This window comes from Salmo salar, chromosome ssa14 (assembly GCF_905237065.1).
Source record: "Salmo salar chromosome ssa14, Ssal_v3.1, whole genome shotgun sequence".
NCBI classification, from domain to species: Eukaryota; Metazoa; Chordata; class Actinopteri; order Salmoniformes; family Salmonidae; genus Salmo; species Salmo salar.
This window is the reverse complement of record NC_059455.1, coordinates 77,646,553-77,663,904: the sequence shown is the minus strand read 5'-3', so window position 1 is coordinate 77,663,904 and position 17,352 is coordinate 77,646,553. Positions and strand designations below refer to the sequence as shown.

The 17,352-nt window shown below is 43.3% G+C and overlaps 1 protein-coding gene across 2 annotated transcripts; it reads right to left on the bottom strand.

Moving 5' to 3' along the window:
• Nucleotides 1-407: 407 nt before the first annotated feature.
• tent4a (terminal nucleotidyltransferase 4A) lies at nucleotides 408-14,827 on the bottom strand. 2 transcript variants are annotated; one of them, XM_014142539.2, is made up of 13 exons: nucleotides 13,728-14,827; nucleotides 12,161-12,284; nucleotides 11,997-12,043; nucleotides 11,768-11,888; nucleotides 11,420-11,527; nucleotides 8,903-9,031; nucleotides 7,468-7,681; nucleotides 7,227-7,353; nucleotides 6,938-7,041; nucleotides 6,635-6,792; nucleotides 6,409-6,540; nucleotides 3,924-4,103; nucleotides 408-3,633 (listed from the first exon to the last, which is right to left on the bottom strand). In XM_014142539.2, the coding sequence occupies exons 1-13, from the start codon at nucleotides 14,522-14,524 to the stop codon at nucleotides 3,454-3,456; spliced, it is 2,421 nt and encodes an 806-aa protein (XP_013998014.1). In that variant the 5' UTR covers nucleotides 14,525-14,827; the 3' UTR covers nucleotides 408-3,453. The 2 variants fall into 2 exon arrangements, with proteins under 2 accessions (XP_013998014.1, XP_013998015.1); XM_014142540.2 differs by having other exon boundaries at nucleotides 4,050-4,103; nucleotides 13,728-14,824.
• Nucleotides 14,828-17,352: the final 2,525 nt, after the last annotated feature.

Sequence of the window (17,352 nt, the reverse complement as noted above, 5' to 3'; positions counted from 1 at the left end):
AATAAGCTTGAGGAATAATTTGGCAGAACATCTACAGTACATCTGACATGTTGCTGACTGGATCCAAGGCTATGGGTGAGAAGCTACTGTGCCACCTAGTGTAGATAAGCAGAAGTACATTTGAACTAAGTCTAATCACATTTTCCTTTCCCTGGGTCTTGTAAAGGGACTCCTGACAAAACAGCTAAAATAAAGCAATAAACCTAATGCATGTTTCCCACCTGAACTCAGTCAAATTGGTCTCTTTACATTGAGTTGTACGTACAGATTCAGCATTAATCCATCTTGAAATTTCCAACCACTACTTGTTTAGTTTGTGGGCATGTGTTCTGTATGAGTTGTATCCACTGTTTATTTTAACAAGATGTAACCAAATTATGCACATATAAAAACAAGATCACTATAACTGCCCGTTTTAAGAAGTTTATTAAAAAATAAAATAGAAAAAAATACTTTTACATAAAATTGTTCAAAACAAAAGCCAGGCTGTCACTCCGTGACCACTGCTAGTTTGGCAGCCATTTTAGGAGTTCCTGCTCAGATTAGTTGGCCAGGACAGAGGAGCCGCCACCTTTCACAAAATGGCGTCCGTTAAGTTTAAAATCACTCATTGTAATGCAAGTGTTTCGTGTTCTCAATTGTCTAAAGAGGCTTTCTCTCCGATCTGCACTGATCTAAATAGATGAAAACAAAATGGTGGATAAACCAAGGGATTGGCTTTCACCTGCTCCAGTTCCTTTCACGTCAAATAAAGGAAAGTAGATGAGAGGAAGCTCGTGTAGACCATTGGGATTCGAGTTAAATCCATAGACGTCACACCGCATTTCAGTCTTAATAGAATCTGTAAAAATTGTGGACATCTTCGACAGCATTGACAAATCTGCAACCAGAGATAGTGTTTTAGAGCTCTTCTGACAGACGCTGGTTCTATTCACTAAAAGCAGACAAGTCCCAAATGGCACCCTATTTCCTATATAGCACCACCACCCTCCACAAGAACCCAAAGATCTAATCAAAAGTGGTGCACTATATTCTGAATAGGGTGCCATTGGAGACCGACACCTTGTAAAAAAGGCGGTGTATATTAGCCAGGTCGATTGGTGGGTAAAAGTTGCTATACTAACAGACTGACACTGGCTCCTAACACAATCTCAGTGTAGAGGACTGTAGTGCACTAGGGAGGGTATGAAGTCATCCACTACAGAGTGCAAGTCGCTCCCCATGTGCACTTTCATACTAGCCATAGGTGTTAGGTTAAAACAGTGGCGGGACATCAAGTGGTCATCTACAATGACACCCTAACCCCTATATAGGGCACTACTTTAGACCAGCACTAAGGTTAAATAGCATGCACTGTATGAGAGAGAATAGGGTGTCATTTGAAACCAGTCTTGCTATTCCCTCGCTCTGAGACGAGAGACAGATACCCGACCACTGGCACACACACAGACCCTTCCATAAACTAACAGATAGGAATACAAAACATCAGGACTTGCATACAAATACAAGAGTTGTGGTTCACTTGTAACTGGGCTGAGGCTGACTAGCAACCATCTAGCCTAGCCCACTGATCACACAGGCCTAGTCATTCAAACTCGAGTTTACAATAACATCACTTCAATCCAACAAGCAGTGGTTGTCATTGGAAACAGAAATAATGGGGCACACAAAAATAACCCACTTGCATAGTAATAACGCTGTCTGTGTAGCTACCGCTCTGCTCCTCAGTCACACACACACAGGCGTGTGTGTGTGTGTGTGTGTATATATATATGCGGCTGTATGTCTGCAGAGACGACACACACACACACTGAAGTAAACAGAAAGAAAAGGCATTGCAAACTTGCGGAAGTACCTACACAAGATTCCAGAATGGAATCAAAATTATTCCCTTTCCACGGTTCTGGAAGGACCCAGAACTTTCTCCCTCTCTCTCCCCCCGCTACGAGGAAAGACCCTTTAGAGCACCTAGTCTTTTAGGGTGCATCTGAAATGGTACCCTATCCCCTATGTAGTGCACTATTTTAGACCAGAGCCCATTGGCCCAATCAAAAGTAGTGCACAATGTCGGCGGAAGGGTTCCATTTGGCACCGCTCTGATCTTCAAGTTCAGGTCAGTTTGTCTGTCCCTTTAACTCCACCTCCCATACGCACTAGACCATGCATATCTTTAAAACGGCAAAGACACACATCCAATAAACACACTTGGGGCATACAATATGTACTTGGGCTTGTGCCAAACTCCTGCGATAGAAGTTCAGCCCTAGTCTAAGCGAGGACTGAGTAGCGAAAATGGCACAAACGTTGGGTGAACGCAAGTCATCCTATGACTGATACAAGCACACATACCAAATAAAGAGAACATCTTGTTTTTAAAAACAACAGCTAGGGTATTGGGCGTGAGAGCTCAGTCTGCTGCGTCTGCTATAACAAGAGATCCATCTAGTGAGACTGTAGACTTTTTAACCTGTCTAACAATAAGATGCATCTCAATAGTCTGGTGTGACTTAGATACTTCTAATTAACCCCTTTGACTCACATTATAAAACAACCAATGGGGGGTGGGGCCGATTATACCTCGACACTCCAACAAGACACGCACAGCTCACTACTTGACACGCACGCTCTCGTCACACACTCTCGGAGGCCACCTGGGCAAAGGTTCTGTAAACTCTGCCATAAAAAATACAAAAATAAAACAATCTTAAAAAAAAACACCAAATGCCTTTACATACATAATAAAATTAAATATACATTTACTTAAAAAATAGAACACGTTATTGCACAAATGAGAAACCGTCGTTCCTTGTGTGAACACTGAAAAAGACGCAGTTTGGCTGCAGGGTTCAAGGACACAGGTTGTCGCCTGGACAACATAACCCAGTCAAAGACCCCCCAAAAATAAACACTTTCCCATAAGACACTGGGCTTTCGCAACTCCCACCTGGCAAAGATGTCACTATCCTCAGTCTCACCAAACGTAAGTGAAAAACTGCAAAGCGCTAAAAAAATATTTAAATTGAACAATAAGACACATTAACGGAACAAAATAAAACAAACAAATGTGGATCCCAAACAGAAAGTGAAGGACTGGAGAGCTAGCGGAAAAGTTCTGGGGTCAGAGTGCACGTTGGGTGGGGTTGAGCCGCACCGCTCATTCCTGTATCGTTGGCCGTTGGTTCGTTGCGCAGTGAAAAACATGCAGAAATGAAGAGCAATGGAGGGAGGGAGAGAAACGGAGAGTTTTCCCAGAGCTACACTTTTTTCCCTATCCGCAGCCCGAGTTCAGCAGCCCAAAGTGTTGAATGAATCCCAATGCTGGTCTGGTCTCTGCCTGCCTGTCTTTCTTTAAGTTGAACAGCAGGGGGCATTGTCCCGTCAAGTTGTCCTCCCAATCAGTCAGAATGGAGGAGTGGAAAGAGGGATGAAGGGAGGAGAAGATGTTTTGTCTTTTTATCTGCTCAGGCTGACTGGTAAGCTGTCCCTCTTCCGACGCCGCCAGGTGTTGCGGTACTGCGTGTGAGAGTGTGTGTGGGCGTGTGTGAGAGGGTGGGTGTGTGCACGGTTGGCCAGGGCAGGACTGTGGACCACGGCTGGATTGTGGAAGCCTTTCATCTGACACTTGGGACCGTTCTGGAGAGAGAGAAAGAAGGGATGAAGTGTTTGAATTCAAAGCATTTTGAGTGTTTGAAACCTAGTCTACAAAAGGAATGCTATATTCAGATCAATCTGGCAGATATACAATACAACAATGAAATCAAGAGGGACAGATTGAGAGAATAGAGGAAGTGAAGGGGAGGAGAGAGACAGTGAAAGCAAGAGGAGTTGGAAAGCAGAAAGTGAGAGGTGAGGAGAGGATTAGAGGAAAGAAAGATAGGAGAAAGAGGTTCTCCATGTATGCCGTGATTGCGGACAGCGCCTACCTGGTGTGTGTGGCTGGCAGGGTGGGGGCTGGACAGAGGCTGGGGGTTGGAGGGGGCATGGGGGTTATGGTGGGTAGGGGGGGGCATGTGGAAAAAGGGGGGGAGGTGGTGCCCGTCTATACCCACCTGTCTGCCAGGTAAAGAGTGCATCGTCAGGGCACCGGGCAAAGACATACACGCCTGGAGAGGGGGGCGAGGGAAGGGAGATGAGACATTTTCAGTTCTCACAAATCCAATCACAAACAGCATTAGATCACCATTTCACAATCCCTGTTAGTGGGAAATGAGTACTAAAACAGAGGGCCTGGATAGACTATTCTATAGAAAATATATACTTTCTCTCTGGCGACAAATCTTAAGATAAAGCGCATTTCAGGATTTTTTACAATTCATTTGATAGGTAGACTTGGAGTTATGAAATTGGCACAAGCAACACCACAGATCAGATGAGCACGATAAGACTTCGCTCTCACTTAGACTGCTTACACATGCAGCCGAATACTGATATTTTTTCACTAATTGGTCTTTTTGACCAATCCGACCAGCTCTGAAAAAGACGGGATGCGATTGGTCTAAAGACCAATTAGTGGAAAAAAATATCAGAATTGGGCTGCTTGTGTAAACAGTCATGGTACAGTTGAAGTCGGAAGTTCACATACACCTTAGCCAAATACATTTAAACTCAGTTTTCACAATCCCTGACATTTAAATCATAGTAAAAATTCCCTGTCTTCGGTCAGTTAGGATCACCACTTTATTTTGAAATGTCAGAATAATAGTAGAGAGAATGATTTATTTCAGCTTTTATTTCTTTCATCACATTCCCAGTGGGTCAGAAGTTTACATACACTCAATTAGTATTTGGTAGCATTGCCTTTAAATTGTTTAACTTGGGTCAAACGTTGCAGGTAGCCTTCCACAAGCTTCCCACAATAAGTTGGGTGAATTTTGGCCCATTCCTCCTGACAGATCTGGTGTAACAGTCAGGTTTATAGGCCTCCTTGCTTGCACAGGCTTTTTCCAGTTCTGCCCACATTGTCTATAGGATTGAGGTCAGGGCTTTGTGATGGCCACTAATACCTTGACTTTGTTGTCCTTAAGCCATTTTGCCACAACTTTGGAAGTATGCTTGGGGTCATTGTCCATTTGGAAGACCCATTTGCGACCAAGCTTTAACTTCCTGACTCATGTCGAGATGTTGCTTCAATATAGCCACAATTTTCCTTTCTCATGATGCCATCTATTTTGTGAAGTGCACCAGTTCCTCCTGCAGCAAAGCACCCCCACAACATGATGCTGCACCCCCGTGCTTCACGGTTGGGATGGTGTTCTTCAGCTTGCAAGCGTCACCCTTTTTCCTCCAAACATAACGATGGTCATTATGGCCAAAAAGGAATATTTTTGTTTTATCAGACCAGATGACATTTCTACAAAAAGTACAATCTTTGTCCCCATGTGCAGTTGCAAACCGTAGTCTGGCTTTTTTATGGTGGTTTTGGAGCAGTGGCATGTTCCTTGCCGAGCGGCCTTTCAGGTTATGTCGATATAGGACTCCTTTTACTGTGGATATAGATACTTTTGTACCCGTTTCCTCCAGCATCATCAAAAGTTCCTTTGCTGTTGTTCTGGGATTGATTTGCACTTTTCGCACTAAAGTACATTCATCTCTAGGAGACAGAAGACATCTCCTTCCTGAGAGGTATGATGGCTGCGTGGTCCCATGGTGTTTATACTTGCATACTATTGTTTGTACAGATGAACGTGGTACCTTCAGGCATTTGGAAATTGCTCCCAAGGATGAACCAGACTTGTGGAGGTCTACATTTTTTTTCCCTGAGGTCTTGGCTGATTTCTTTTGATTTTCCCATGATGTCAAGCAAAGAGGCACTGAGTTTTAAGGTAGGCCTTGAAATACATCAACAGGTACACCTCCAATTGATTAAAGTGATGTCAATTAGCCTATCAGAAGCTTCTAAAGCCATGACATTTTCTGGAATTTTCCAAGCTGTTTAAAGGCAGTCAACTTAGTGCATGTAAACTTCTGACCCGCTGGAATTGTGATAGTGAATATGCGAAATAACCTGTCTGTAAACAATTGTTGGAAAAATTACTTGTGTCATGCACAAAGTAGATGTCCTAACCGGCTTGCCAAAACTATAGTTTGTTAACAAGAAATTTGTGGAGTGGTTGAAAAACGAGTTTTAATGACTCCAACCTAAGTGTATGTAAACTTCCGACTTCAACTGTATCTGTGGATATGCACGGATGCGCTTCACCCTGGTACTTGGTAACTACGGGACCAAAACAACAGAGAAGTTTAGCCTTGCACTTCAACGCTCTTAGTTGTGGAAATGGGCCCGATATTGTGTTGATTTTGTGCATTGCAGAGTCTACCTTTAAATCTCCCACTCCCAGAAAATGTTGATAGGTTAAACTCTCCCATCTCTGAAAACGCATCAAGGTCAGTAGATGCTAGGTTCTATACCTGTGAGCCAGGGGACATGATGAGGTGGTGCTGGTTGATGCCAGCCTTGCCCAGTGCCAGGCCCAGGGGTAGAGTCATACCCAAAGCCTGAAAGGGGTAGACGGGCAGTGCCGGGGGTGTCGAATCAGAGTCCTAGAACAAACAGCAGAGTGGAGGGGTTAAAACATGTCCAGCTGTCAATCAACTAATACCATCATAAAGACTGCAGTGTGTGTTCTGTCCTTACATTGTCTGACCCAGACAGTGAGGAGACAGAGGAGGCTGAGGAGTGTTGGTGAGGACTGGACAGGGACATGGGAGAGTCTGCACTGTGAGGGGAAACAGAGTCCCTCTGCTCCTCCACACCCAACACACACCCTGCTGGGTCCTGATCCAAAAGGGAACCTACAGAGAAACAGGTTATTATACACACTTCCCAAACTGCCATGTAAGACAAAGACTACCCTTCACACACAGGCCAATATACATACAGAACCTGCCATAAAAGACTGTCAACATGGTACGCAGAGGTTACACACACTGCTCTTACCCTGGCTCTCCATGCGGGCGAGGTGCCTGCCCCCCCACTTCGTCATGATCCACTCCCTGTAGTCAATCACTTCCTGTGTCACCTTGATTATCCTACCCAAAGCGCTGCAGGGATAGTGAGAAACGAGAGGAACGGTTTAAACGTTGCACAGCAGTGGATCAGTTACACTTCAACACAACCACCGTATTCATTTGACAAGCTTTACTTTGATAACGGTTGTACCTATTCATTTACAAATATTTCTAGGCCGGATGGATCCAGAAGACATTCTGAAAGAGGAGGAACGAACCTGTCAATGTCCTTGTTTGGGTAGGAGCGTGCTAGCGGTGACATGGCGTGACTGAGGACGATGTAAGCGTAGTCAAAAACCTGCTGGACTTGCATGGCTCCGTACGAACTCCTGCCAACGTCGTTACCTGGAACACACACGGTTAAAAAAAAAATGAATCGGCCCATACAAACTACAGCCAACACCATTACTAATGGAAAACCACAAACACTCAGTCCAGCGCACACACACACACCCCCACCTGGCATCAGTGGGTCTTCTATACAGAGCATGGAGGGTCTGTAGCCATTGGTCATAACCTTCATCATATCCTCCTTGGCCATGTAGGCCCCTCCGTTCTTGACGCGGATGCCCGTCTTCAGGTAGTTAAAATGGCGCCCATAAAGCTCAAAGAACTCAATCAGTAGAATGCCAAGGTTGATGTTGGGGTTGCTGGCGTCAATCCTTGGGTGGAGCTGGATGAAGAGAGACGGAGGGAGAGAATCGGCATAGGTGTTAGAACAACACTAAGCGCTGTAAATGTACACTGTCATACTAGGCGATATATTTTGTCTATCACGGTATAAAAAAAGAAAATTACAGTATGGTGATATTTTATGTTTTTGAATAATAAAAGTTCTACATTTGCTTTACGAGTAGTGAGTGATCCTAGGGTGGCAACACAAGTGATTTCAAATTAGTCTTTCGCCATTCTGATTGTTTTACACTGTTCAATTCAACCTCCCCAAAAATTCTGCATTTTCATCCATTTCTGCATTCATTTGAGATTATTTCCACACTGCCACGTAGGGCTGCGCAATATAGGCAAACAATTAGGCCTTATTTTAAACCAAATATTTAAAATTTGACTTGCGATATAGAGCAAAACACTTGGGTGAACTGTTGGAATAGTCGAAATAGAATGATTATTCTAATTCTATAGTTCGAATATAATAGTGGGCACTTTAGATAGTGTTTTTTGCCATGACAACGAATGAAAATGCCAGGGAGGAGTTATTGAGACAGGGTAGGAACCAAAGTGTTGATAACCATTTCCTAGGGCACCCTATAATCTTTGGCTACATTGAATGTTTCCTCTTAACTACTTCATGTAGCCAACCTATTCATGCTTTGCTATTTCTCTTTTGATTTAGAAGGTACTGTTGCACAAACATTCTGATTTAGGTCTACACCATCACTGGTATCAGGCTGTATAGCTAATTATGTTTACTCTGACTTAGAACATTTATTAGCTAGCTAGCGATTAGCATTAGCAACTAACAAGCTTTAGGGATAACTTGCTAAGAAACAACTAACTGTTTGCAGACGTAAGAAAAACTACTAGTGCAATTACAGAATGCCAGTGGAATTATATTAAGAAAAGTGAAAACAGCATCGTCATCAACATTTTTTACATGTGCTGCATTGACCATGCAGACTGAACACAAGTGTCTCGTGGTTGAGGAACAACAAACGCGCTCCTTGATTGGCGGGGGCAGGTGTAGGACTGTGTGGAAAGCGGCATGAGAGCGTGAGCGGTGAGTCAAGTAGTGAAGTATCACATTTAACAAACCAAACATTCAAAAACTATTATAGAAAGTTAAGTGAAAACCCAAACCGGTCCGTGAATTAATACCGGTATATAGTAAAATACGGTATACCGCCCAGCCCTATGTCATACTAGTGTTTGTGTGTACCTGGAGGAAGCTGATGACCATCAGGATGAGGCTGTAAGAGCTGATTCCTCCGGTGAACACCTCATTGAGATCTCTCTGGAGCAGAAACTGCTTCAGCACAAAGATCATGTAAGGCAGCACGGGATACCTCTGTAGGGGGGAGTGGGAAAGAGGGAGATATCAAACCCCTGCTTCATTTATAGTCATTGAGGAACAGAGCACAGATAAAAAATTGGGAGTATTTTCAATTAGACGAGGTAAGTCTCCATTTAATGAAAATATGTAACAGTATGGGGATCACAACTTAAATAAAATTAGTCTCTTCTCATTTTCACAGGTTGTCATGTTAGATCATATGCTGATTTTGGGGCTACACTTGTAAAAGGTCAGTTGGACATTGACTTATTCGAAAGTTATGTTTCTGGTGCCAGAAGCATGATCGGCTATGTAATTGAATACAGAACATGTCAGAGAGACATTCCTTTACTGACTGTATATTATACGCCCATCACCAGATCTCCCCCTAACACTTACTGTGCATATGGGCTGTGACTTAGAATTCAATTTAAAGTAAACAAAAAATGCCATTAGGCTCACTGCCTTAATTCATTTCCCGAAACGCCAGTTTGGCCAGAGTCTGTGGCAACAGGCTCATGCGATAGAGGGTAGGCCAGCCACGGAGAATACCCTCTTCCATGCTAGCAGAGACACTGGGGATGCTTAACACCCATTTGGCCACTCTTGCCAGGCTGGGCAGGGATGCAGAGGTTTTTTTCTCCTTCTATAGGTAGGCCTAAACCTCAACAAGACGAAGCTGCTCTTCCTCCCGGGGAAGGCCTGCCGGCTCACTCCATTATCACCCTCCCAGAGTGCAAATAACCTTGGCGTTACCCTGGACAACACACTGTCCTTCTCTGCAAAAATCAAAGCAGTGACTCGCTTCTGCAGGTTCATGCTCTACAACATCACACAGGAAGCGGTGCAGGTCCTAATCGAGGTCCACTCCTGTCTGGACTACTGCAACTCCCTGTTGCCTGGGCTCCCCGTTTCTGCCATCAAACCCCTGCAACTTATCCAGAACGCTGCAGCCTGCCTGCTTTTCAACCTGCCTAAATACTCTCATGTCACCCTGCTTCTCCGCACACTCTGGCTTCCAGTCGAAGCTCGCATCCACTACAAGACCATGGTGCTTACCTACGAAACAGCAAGAGGAGAGCTGCCCATCCATACCTTCAGGATATGCTCAAACCCTACATCCCAACCCGAGCACTCCGTTCTGCCACCTCAGGTCTCTTGGGGAAAAACGTACTTTCTATGACTGATGTGGTTTTCCCACCTAGCTACAGTAACCTAAGATGAATGCACTAAGTCACTCTGGATAAGAGCATCTGCTAAAATGACTAAAATGTAAATGTTTAGGCAAAATAACCCTATCAAAATGGAAAGCTCCTTGAAAGAGGTAATATGCCAGGGCTATTGGCCCAAAAATCAATTATGACCTATTGTGTAGATAATAGAATGAAAATGAACTTAAGAGAACAGATTTTTTTGTTCATAAATACTTTGCTACAATGATGCAGCTCATTCCTTTCTGTTAGCATGTGCACATAGTAAGTACACCATCATGCTTTCAGGATGAGTCGTTTCACATTCACCAATTATTCTTTAGTTACTACATCAAACTCCCTCGTGCTCTTCTTTGTAAGTTACTGTGATTTCGCACCTGTGTGTTTTATCAGATTCTAAATGAAAATATGTAGTAAACTCCATGACAGAAGCTAAAGCAAGGGGCTATAGCAGCACACAAGTAGACAATTGTATACTGGGCCAGGCATGCCCTGACCTCGTGAAATGGGTGCTACTGGAGTGAAATTGGAGCGGGCAAAAAGGCTGACGCTCCAGCCTTTGGGAAACTCGCGCCGTGCTCCAATCAAATTGGGCACACTCCGTTCCTCGCTCCGCTCACATACTCCGCACCACTCTGACCCACTGTGCAATACTCATTAGTATTATGGAAAGTAGTGCTGAGCGATGAACCGCTATGTCGTTTTTTTTATCGGTTATTAAACTAGTTTAACCTGAAGGGAGTTGTAGTTTTCATTAAGCAAATATTCAGCACAGAATATGATAATTAACTACAATGACCATATCGTCACAGCCCCACTGTGCAGGTGCACATTCTGTACTTGCCTGATATGAAACATCTCAAATCCAAAATGCTGGAGTATAGAGCAAAATGTTAAATACATATGTTGTGGACTGTAGTTGTGAAGTGGTTAAGTAGTGCTTCTGTTGCTACAGTGATAGAAAATGCATTTCACAGGGACAGTAGTTCAGTAAGTATTTATTAGCCTCAAATCTAACCAAAAACAATTACAATATGGGAGTGTCCGTGGGCAGGAACTCCATTTCTATTCCTTTCATAGGCCAGTTTTTATACCCTGCAACTGGGAACATGTTTTAAATTGTTGCTCTGATCACTATAGCCATTCAGGTCTCCCATAAAAATAAAGGAACTATAAATGCTAGTGTTCTCACCCGAGTGTAGTCCTTGATGAAGAAAGCAGCTTTGACTCCAGACTCCACGTTGAAGCTGATGTCCACTTTGACTTCAGTCTCCTGGTCAGTCAGCTTGATGATTGGCACCTGGGAGAGAGAATAGAGAAACACTGTGACTTAATTTCTGAAAAAGAAAGTTTATTTAACATCCATTTCGCTTTCATTCCCTATCTCAATTCTAAAGCAGTCACTAATTAGGTCCAATCATTAGCTAGTGCAGACTTGTCCAACATTATTAAAGCAAACCATCTGCTTGCTTATCAGTTTGGACAACATTGGAGTCATTCCAACAGATTGTATGTATTTTTAGTAAGAGCACCAACTCACTGTAGCTTTGTCCAGCACTTTGATGGAGAAAGGTTCCGCCACGTTGTGTTTCCGGAGGGCCTGTTCCAACTGCTGCAACGGGGGGCATTCCCACTTCCCAAACACCACCAGGTCTATGTCACTACGGCGACAGAGAGAGATGGTATTAAGTAAACTGGTGGCCAAGCACTTGTGGCAAATTCTGAAAACAAGACTGAGCCAAAACATCACAACAAGGCTGCCCTCTTACCTTGTAGGTAGGTAGAGTCCAGTGCTGAAGCTGCCAAATATCTGCACCTGAGAGAGCAGGGGAATGAAAGAGTTCGAAAACCTATACTGTAGAAATATTTTTTGAAAAAATAAATAATAATCTGATGTGCCAGTTCAACGCCCAGCTGTGGTGCGTGTGCTCACGTCGGCAGTAGGCCACAGCTCCTTGATGACAGTCTCGATCCTGTCGACCACCTCCTTCCTCATAGCAGCCTCCTCTGGTCGGGGAGACATGAAGTTGTAGAAGTCCACCACCTCCTCATGGAGACTGGGGGGGACAGGGAGAGGGTTAACACACGCAGTTGCTCACCCAAAACTAAACCAGTCAAATAATTGGTTGATTTACATTTTCTGTTTCAGGATTTCATTCATTTAAATGTCATCAGTACACCTACATGGTAGGTCTTTTCAAAGCAAGACCGTCATGGAAGCAGACACATGATTTTTTATACATACATACATAATTGATACAGGCTTTCAAGTAAGCTCAACATCCCTCACAACATTCAAAATCATTACATGGTCATGTAAGAGCATGGGATTAGCAACTCCAAGGTTGAGGTTTCAATTCCCATACTGATCACAGATCTATACAAACATTGTATACACTGATGGTAACATTTCACACCAAAATTATTGAGTGCAGCCATCCACAAATTTAGCACAATCAGATATTGCAATATGTACATTAGCCTACATTTTCATCCACGACACAATGATGCCCATTGAAATTGTTAAATGTTCTAGTTAAACACTAAAGCCTTCAGGTCTGGGCATTGCATGCTCTTCCAATGCCACCAGGGTGCAACTAGAGGCCAATCACTGTATTACTGAGTTAAATTCAAACGAAACCTATGGATCTTACAACTGTCCATGGAGACCAGAGAGAATCTTAAACAAAGTCACTTGGCAGTTTTTTGTTGCTGACCATGTTGACACGTATAACGTAAGTCTAATCAACAATATTAGGGAATGTAATAAACTAGCAAGTTAATAAACTATAGCTGAATAATGAGTCAGACGTTAATAATCCCTTGAGTGGCTGTATAAAGACAAGTAACGTTTGCTAACCATGACCGCTTTCATAATTTTGCGTTACATGCCGCGTTCACGTCTTGTCAAAAACTCGGAACCTCAGATTTCAAATTAACGTAAATTTGCGTATAGCTTCCTATTGCTTGATTCTGATACCCGAGTTTCCTACTTGGGTAGTATCATCTTTCTACTGAGTAAACAGGCCGGAAAATGTCCGATTTCCGACATGACATGAATGCGGCATTAACCCTACATTCCAGAAGTTACCCAACCCTTCAGATCTGTCAAATCACTTGCTAGCTGTTAGCTAACCTTACCAAACCGTTATCTAGCTAGCTAGTTATAGCTGCTTAACAAGTCAAATCTGGCTAGTCAGTGCAGAGCGCAGTCAAATTAGCGATCTAGTTAGCTAAGTAGTTAGCTATTTAAGCTAACGTTATCATTCCCATTACTAATCACCCGTGCAGCAAATCAATTTGAAAAAGATAAACGTCAACATGCAAACACCAAAACGACACGGATTGACTTTAGGCATGACATTTTTTATAATAATAAATGCGTGTCTAGCTAGTAGGAAACCAGGATAGTTAACGTTATCGCGGTTAGCGTTAGCAAGCTAACGTTAGCGGCAAACAATTCCAGAGGGGCAATGGCCCTATCAAAAATAACATCTCACCCATCAACACCGGGGCTGTATTTCCTCGTCTTCCACGGCGTCCCAGTCCCCGAACTAACATAGTTAGAAAGAAGGTAATTCATCCCATAGGTGCTCGCCTTGTTGTCACTTTTCCTTCGGCCTGGATGGTGAGTGTGGTTATTTAGGGGTGCAGGCGGGTGAGTCGGGTGACGCTTCACACAATTCTGTTGGAAATTGTACTGAGGGTGATGCTGATGGTGCCTTTGATGGTGGTATTGGTTGACATTATTATGCATGCTTTCACTGAAGTTAAATAACAGATTGACACTGCCAGCGTTTTTATTCATATTTCCAGTTACATTGCCACCACTAATCCTTCCCAAAGAGCGGTTTGAAGATGTACTGTCCGTTATAGATTCCACTGAAGACAAGGACGAGATAGATCCCGTCTTTTGGGGCATTTTACTGTCTCCCAAATCTGCCGTTGCCCCGTAAGCGTTGAACGGGGTCAATGAGTTCTGTACGGTGCCGTTCGGTAACGTTACCTCGAAGGAGGAGAACGCAGTGCCGTGGTTAGAAGTAGTGCCTTTTGAAATACCGTGATGGCTGCTGCTGCTCAGACCAGCGGTGGTGTTGGTGCACATGCTACTGCCCTTTGCCGCAACATGTTTATAAACGTCCAACGCTGGAGAATTCAAATGCAGGTTGTGGTTCTGATTATTATGAAGATGCTGGCCGGAGTTTGTTCGTACCTGAGAAGTCTCCCAGACTTGCATCCAAAATGCGTTTGCAGGTCCTTTCTGTTCCGGCTGAATCCAAGCCACCCTCGGATCCATTCAACTTCTTTTTTCTGAACCCACTTCAAGCAAGTCAATGAGACCGTTAAAATGTACGACTGCCCCGACAAAACAAATGAGCTAGTAAACCGGGTTACAAAGACAGAGAAGTGCTAACGCCAAACCGAACGAGGACCATTGAGAAGAGTTGTCCAGGTCCTTTTCAAACCGCTAACTGAAAACGGTTAGCAGAAGCCTACGGTGAATCAATATGGCGTATTCTCTTCAAACCAAAGCGCCGTGCGCATTTCTGTAGGATTTTAAACTATCGGCTTGAACACACCCCCATCCGCCGCCCATTCCTCCCTACACCTCGCTCTCAGCTGCCACAATATTTAACTAATTACAAACCAACCAATGCTGTTCAAAGTAAATATTTGAATAATATTTTATCATGTTTATATAGCAACATATGTATTATGAATAAAACAATAACATAATATGGTATCATAACAGGAGACAGATAAGCTAAAGTTAAGTTGAAGAAAATAATCATAAATTGTAATCAACATGATAATTATAAATATTTGAATAGCCATGGCAATGTGTTGGAGATCGAGAACTGAACCCATAATCCTGGCGTTATAAGCGTCATACCTTACCAACAGCTACACGGGACCAGCACATAGACTAGGTACTGGTACCCCAGTTATATAGCGAAATTGTCGTTATACGTTGTGTATTTATTATTACTTTTATTTTTAATTTGTATTACTTTTCTATTATTTCGGGTTTCTTTCTCTTTGAATTGTTGTGAAGAGAAATAAAAGTAAGTATTTCACTGTTTGTGTACACCTGTTGTTTACGAAGCATTTGACAAATAAAACGTGATTTGATTTAAATAAGTAATTTTGACATAAAGAAGCTATTCTGATGGTCAAGGGGATGTTCCAAATGAGACATGTTTCTTATTGTAATCAGTATGTCTTTCTTGTTTTCAATTGTCATAATCTATCATGAACAATCTCGAATTTCCCTGCCCCAAAAAACGACAACAAAAAAAGCTTGGCTCACAAGTAATGCTCTTTCCTCAAGACATAAAACGTTTTATCAGTTGCAAATAAAAATCAGTGCTGCACCACTCACTTGTAGCCATCAAGCTAGGCATCAGCACGAATTTCCCTTCCATTAACAAAAGCCTTGGCTCCCGCAAAGTATGCACCTTTTCCCCTCCTTTCTTGCTCTCGCAATCATTGGCCACAGACGATTCCGTACTTCTTTATCAAATGCTGTCAGGTCCTCCTTGAACCTCAGGTTGTTGTTCTTTAAATATTCATTTTTCTTTGCACTTTTCCATGTCAGATCCCTCGCTGTCCTGGGGATGAATCTCATGATCACTGGTCGCGGTGGCTGGTTGTTCTCCCCATCTCTCAGCCTACCCAGGCGGTGCACTACATTCGCTCGTCCTCCGGGACTATTGCCCTGCAAATGTCCTTCACTTTTGCTTTGATGTTCTCGTCAGATCTTTCTGCTATTCCGTAAATTCTCGCCGGAGACCAACCAGTATGAAATTGTATTCACTCACGACTGTAAATCGTTCTGGATAAGAGTGTCTGCTTAATGTAATTGAGGTAAATATGTACAGGGCCTTCAGAGAGTAATCACACCCCTTTGGATGGTGTGTCACTCCAAAGATACAGGATGGAAACCACTCAAGTGTATTTCACCATGAAGCCATGTGTGACTTTAGGCCTTCATTGTAAATAAGAATTTGTTCTTAATTGACTTGCCTAGTTAAATAAAGGTTTAAAAAAACAGAGTTTAATGGCTGTGATAGGAGAAAACTGAGAATGGATCAACAACATTGTAGTTACTCCACAATACTAACCTAAGTGACAGAGTGAAAAGGAAGCCTCTACAGAACAAAAATATTCCAAAACATGTGTCCTGTTTGCAATAAGGCACTAAAGTAAAACTGCAATGAAATTAACTTTATGTACTGAATACAAAGTGTTATGTTTGGGGTAAATCCAACACGTCACTGAGTACCACTCCTCATATTTTCAAGCATGGTGGTGGCTGCATCATGTTATGGGTATGCTTGCATCGGCAATAGAGCTAAGCACAGGCAAAATCTTAGAGGAAAACCTGGTTCAATCTACTTTCCAGGTACTGGGAGACAAATTCACCTTATTGATGTGTGTGGGCCATGATAGATCCTTAGTGATGTGGACAACAAGGAACTTGAAGCTCTCGATCCTCTCCACTACAGCCCCGTTGATGTGAATGGGGGCGTGCTCGGCCCTCCGTTTCCTGTAGTCCATGATCAGCTCCTTTGTCTTGAAGTTGAGGTAAAGGTTGTTGTTTTGACACGGTACTGCCAGGTCTCTGACCTCCTCCCTATAGACTGTCTCATCGCCATCGGTGATCAGGCCTACCACCGTCGTGTCCTCAGCAAACTTAATGATGGTGTTGGAGTCGTGTGCAGCCAGGCAGTCTTGGGTGAACAGGGAGTACAATGAGAGTACAGAGCATGCACCCCTGAGGGGCCCCCGTGTTAAGAGTCATAGTGGCAGATGTGTTGTTGCCTACCCTCATCACCGGGGGGTGCCCCGTCAGGAAGTCCAGGATCCAGTTGCAGAGGGAGGTGTTCAGTCTTAGGGTCCTTAGCTTCGTGATGAGTTTGGAGGGCACTATGGTGTTGAAAGCTGAGCTGTAGTCAATGAACAGCATTCTCACATATACTACATGGGCAAATGCATGTGGACACCCATTCCAATTAGTGGATCATCTATTTCAGCCACACTCATTGCTGACAGGTATATAAAATCAAGCACACAGCCATGCAATCTCCATAGAGAAACATTGGCAGCAGAATGGCCTTACTG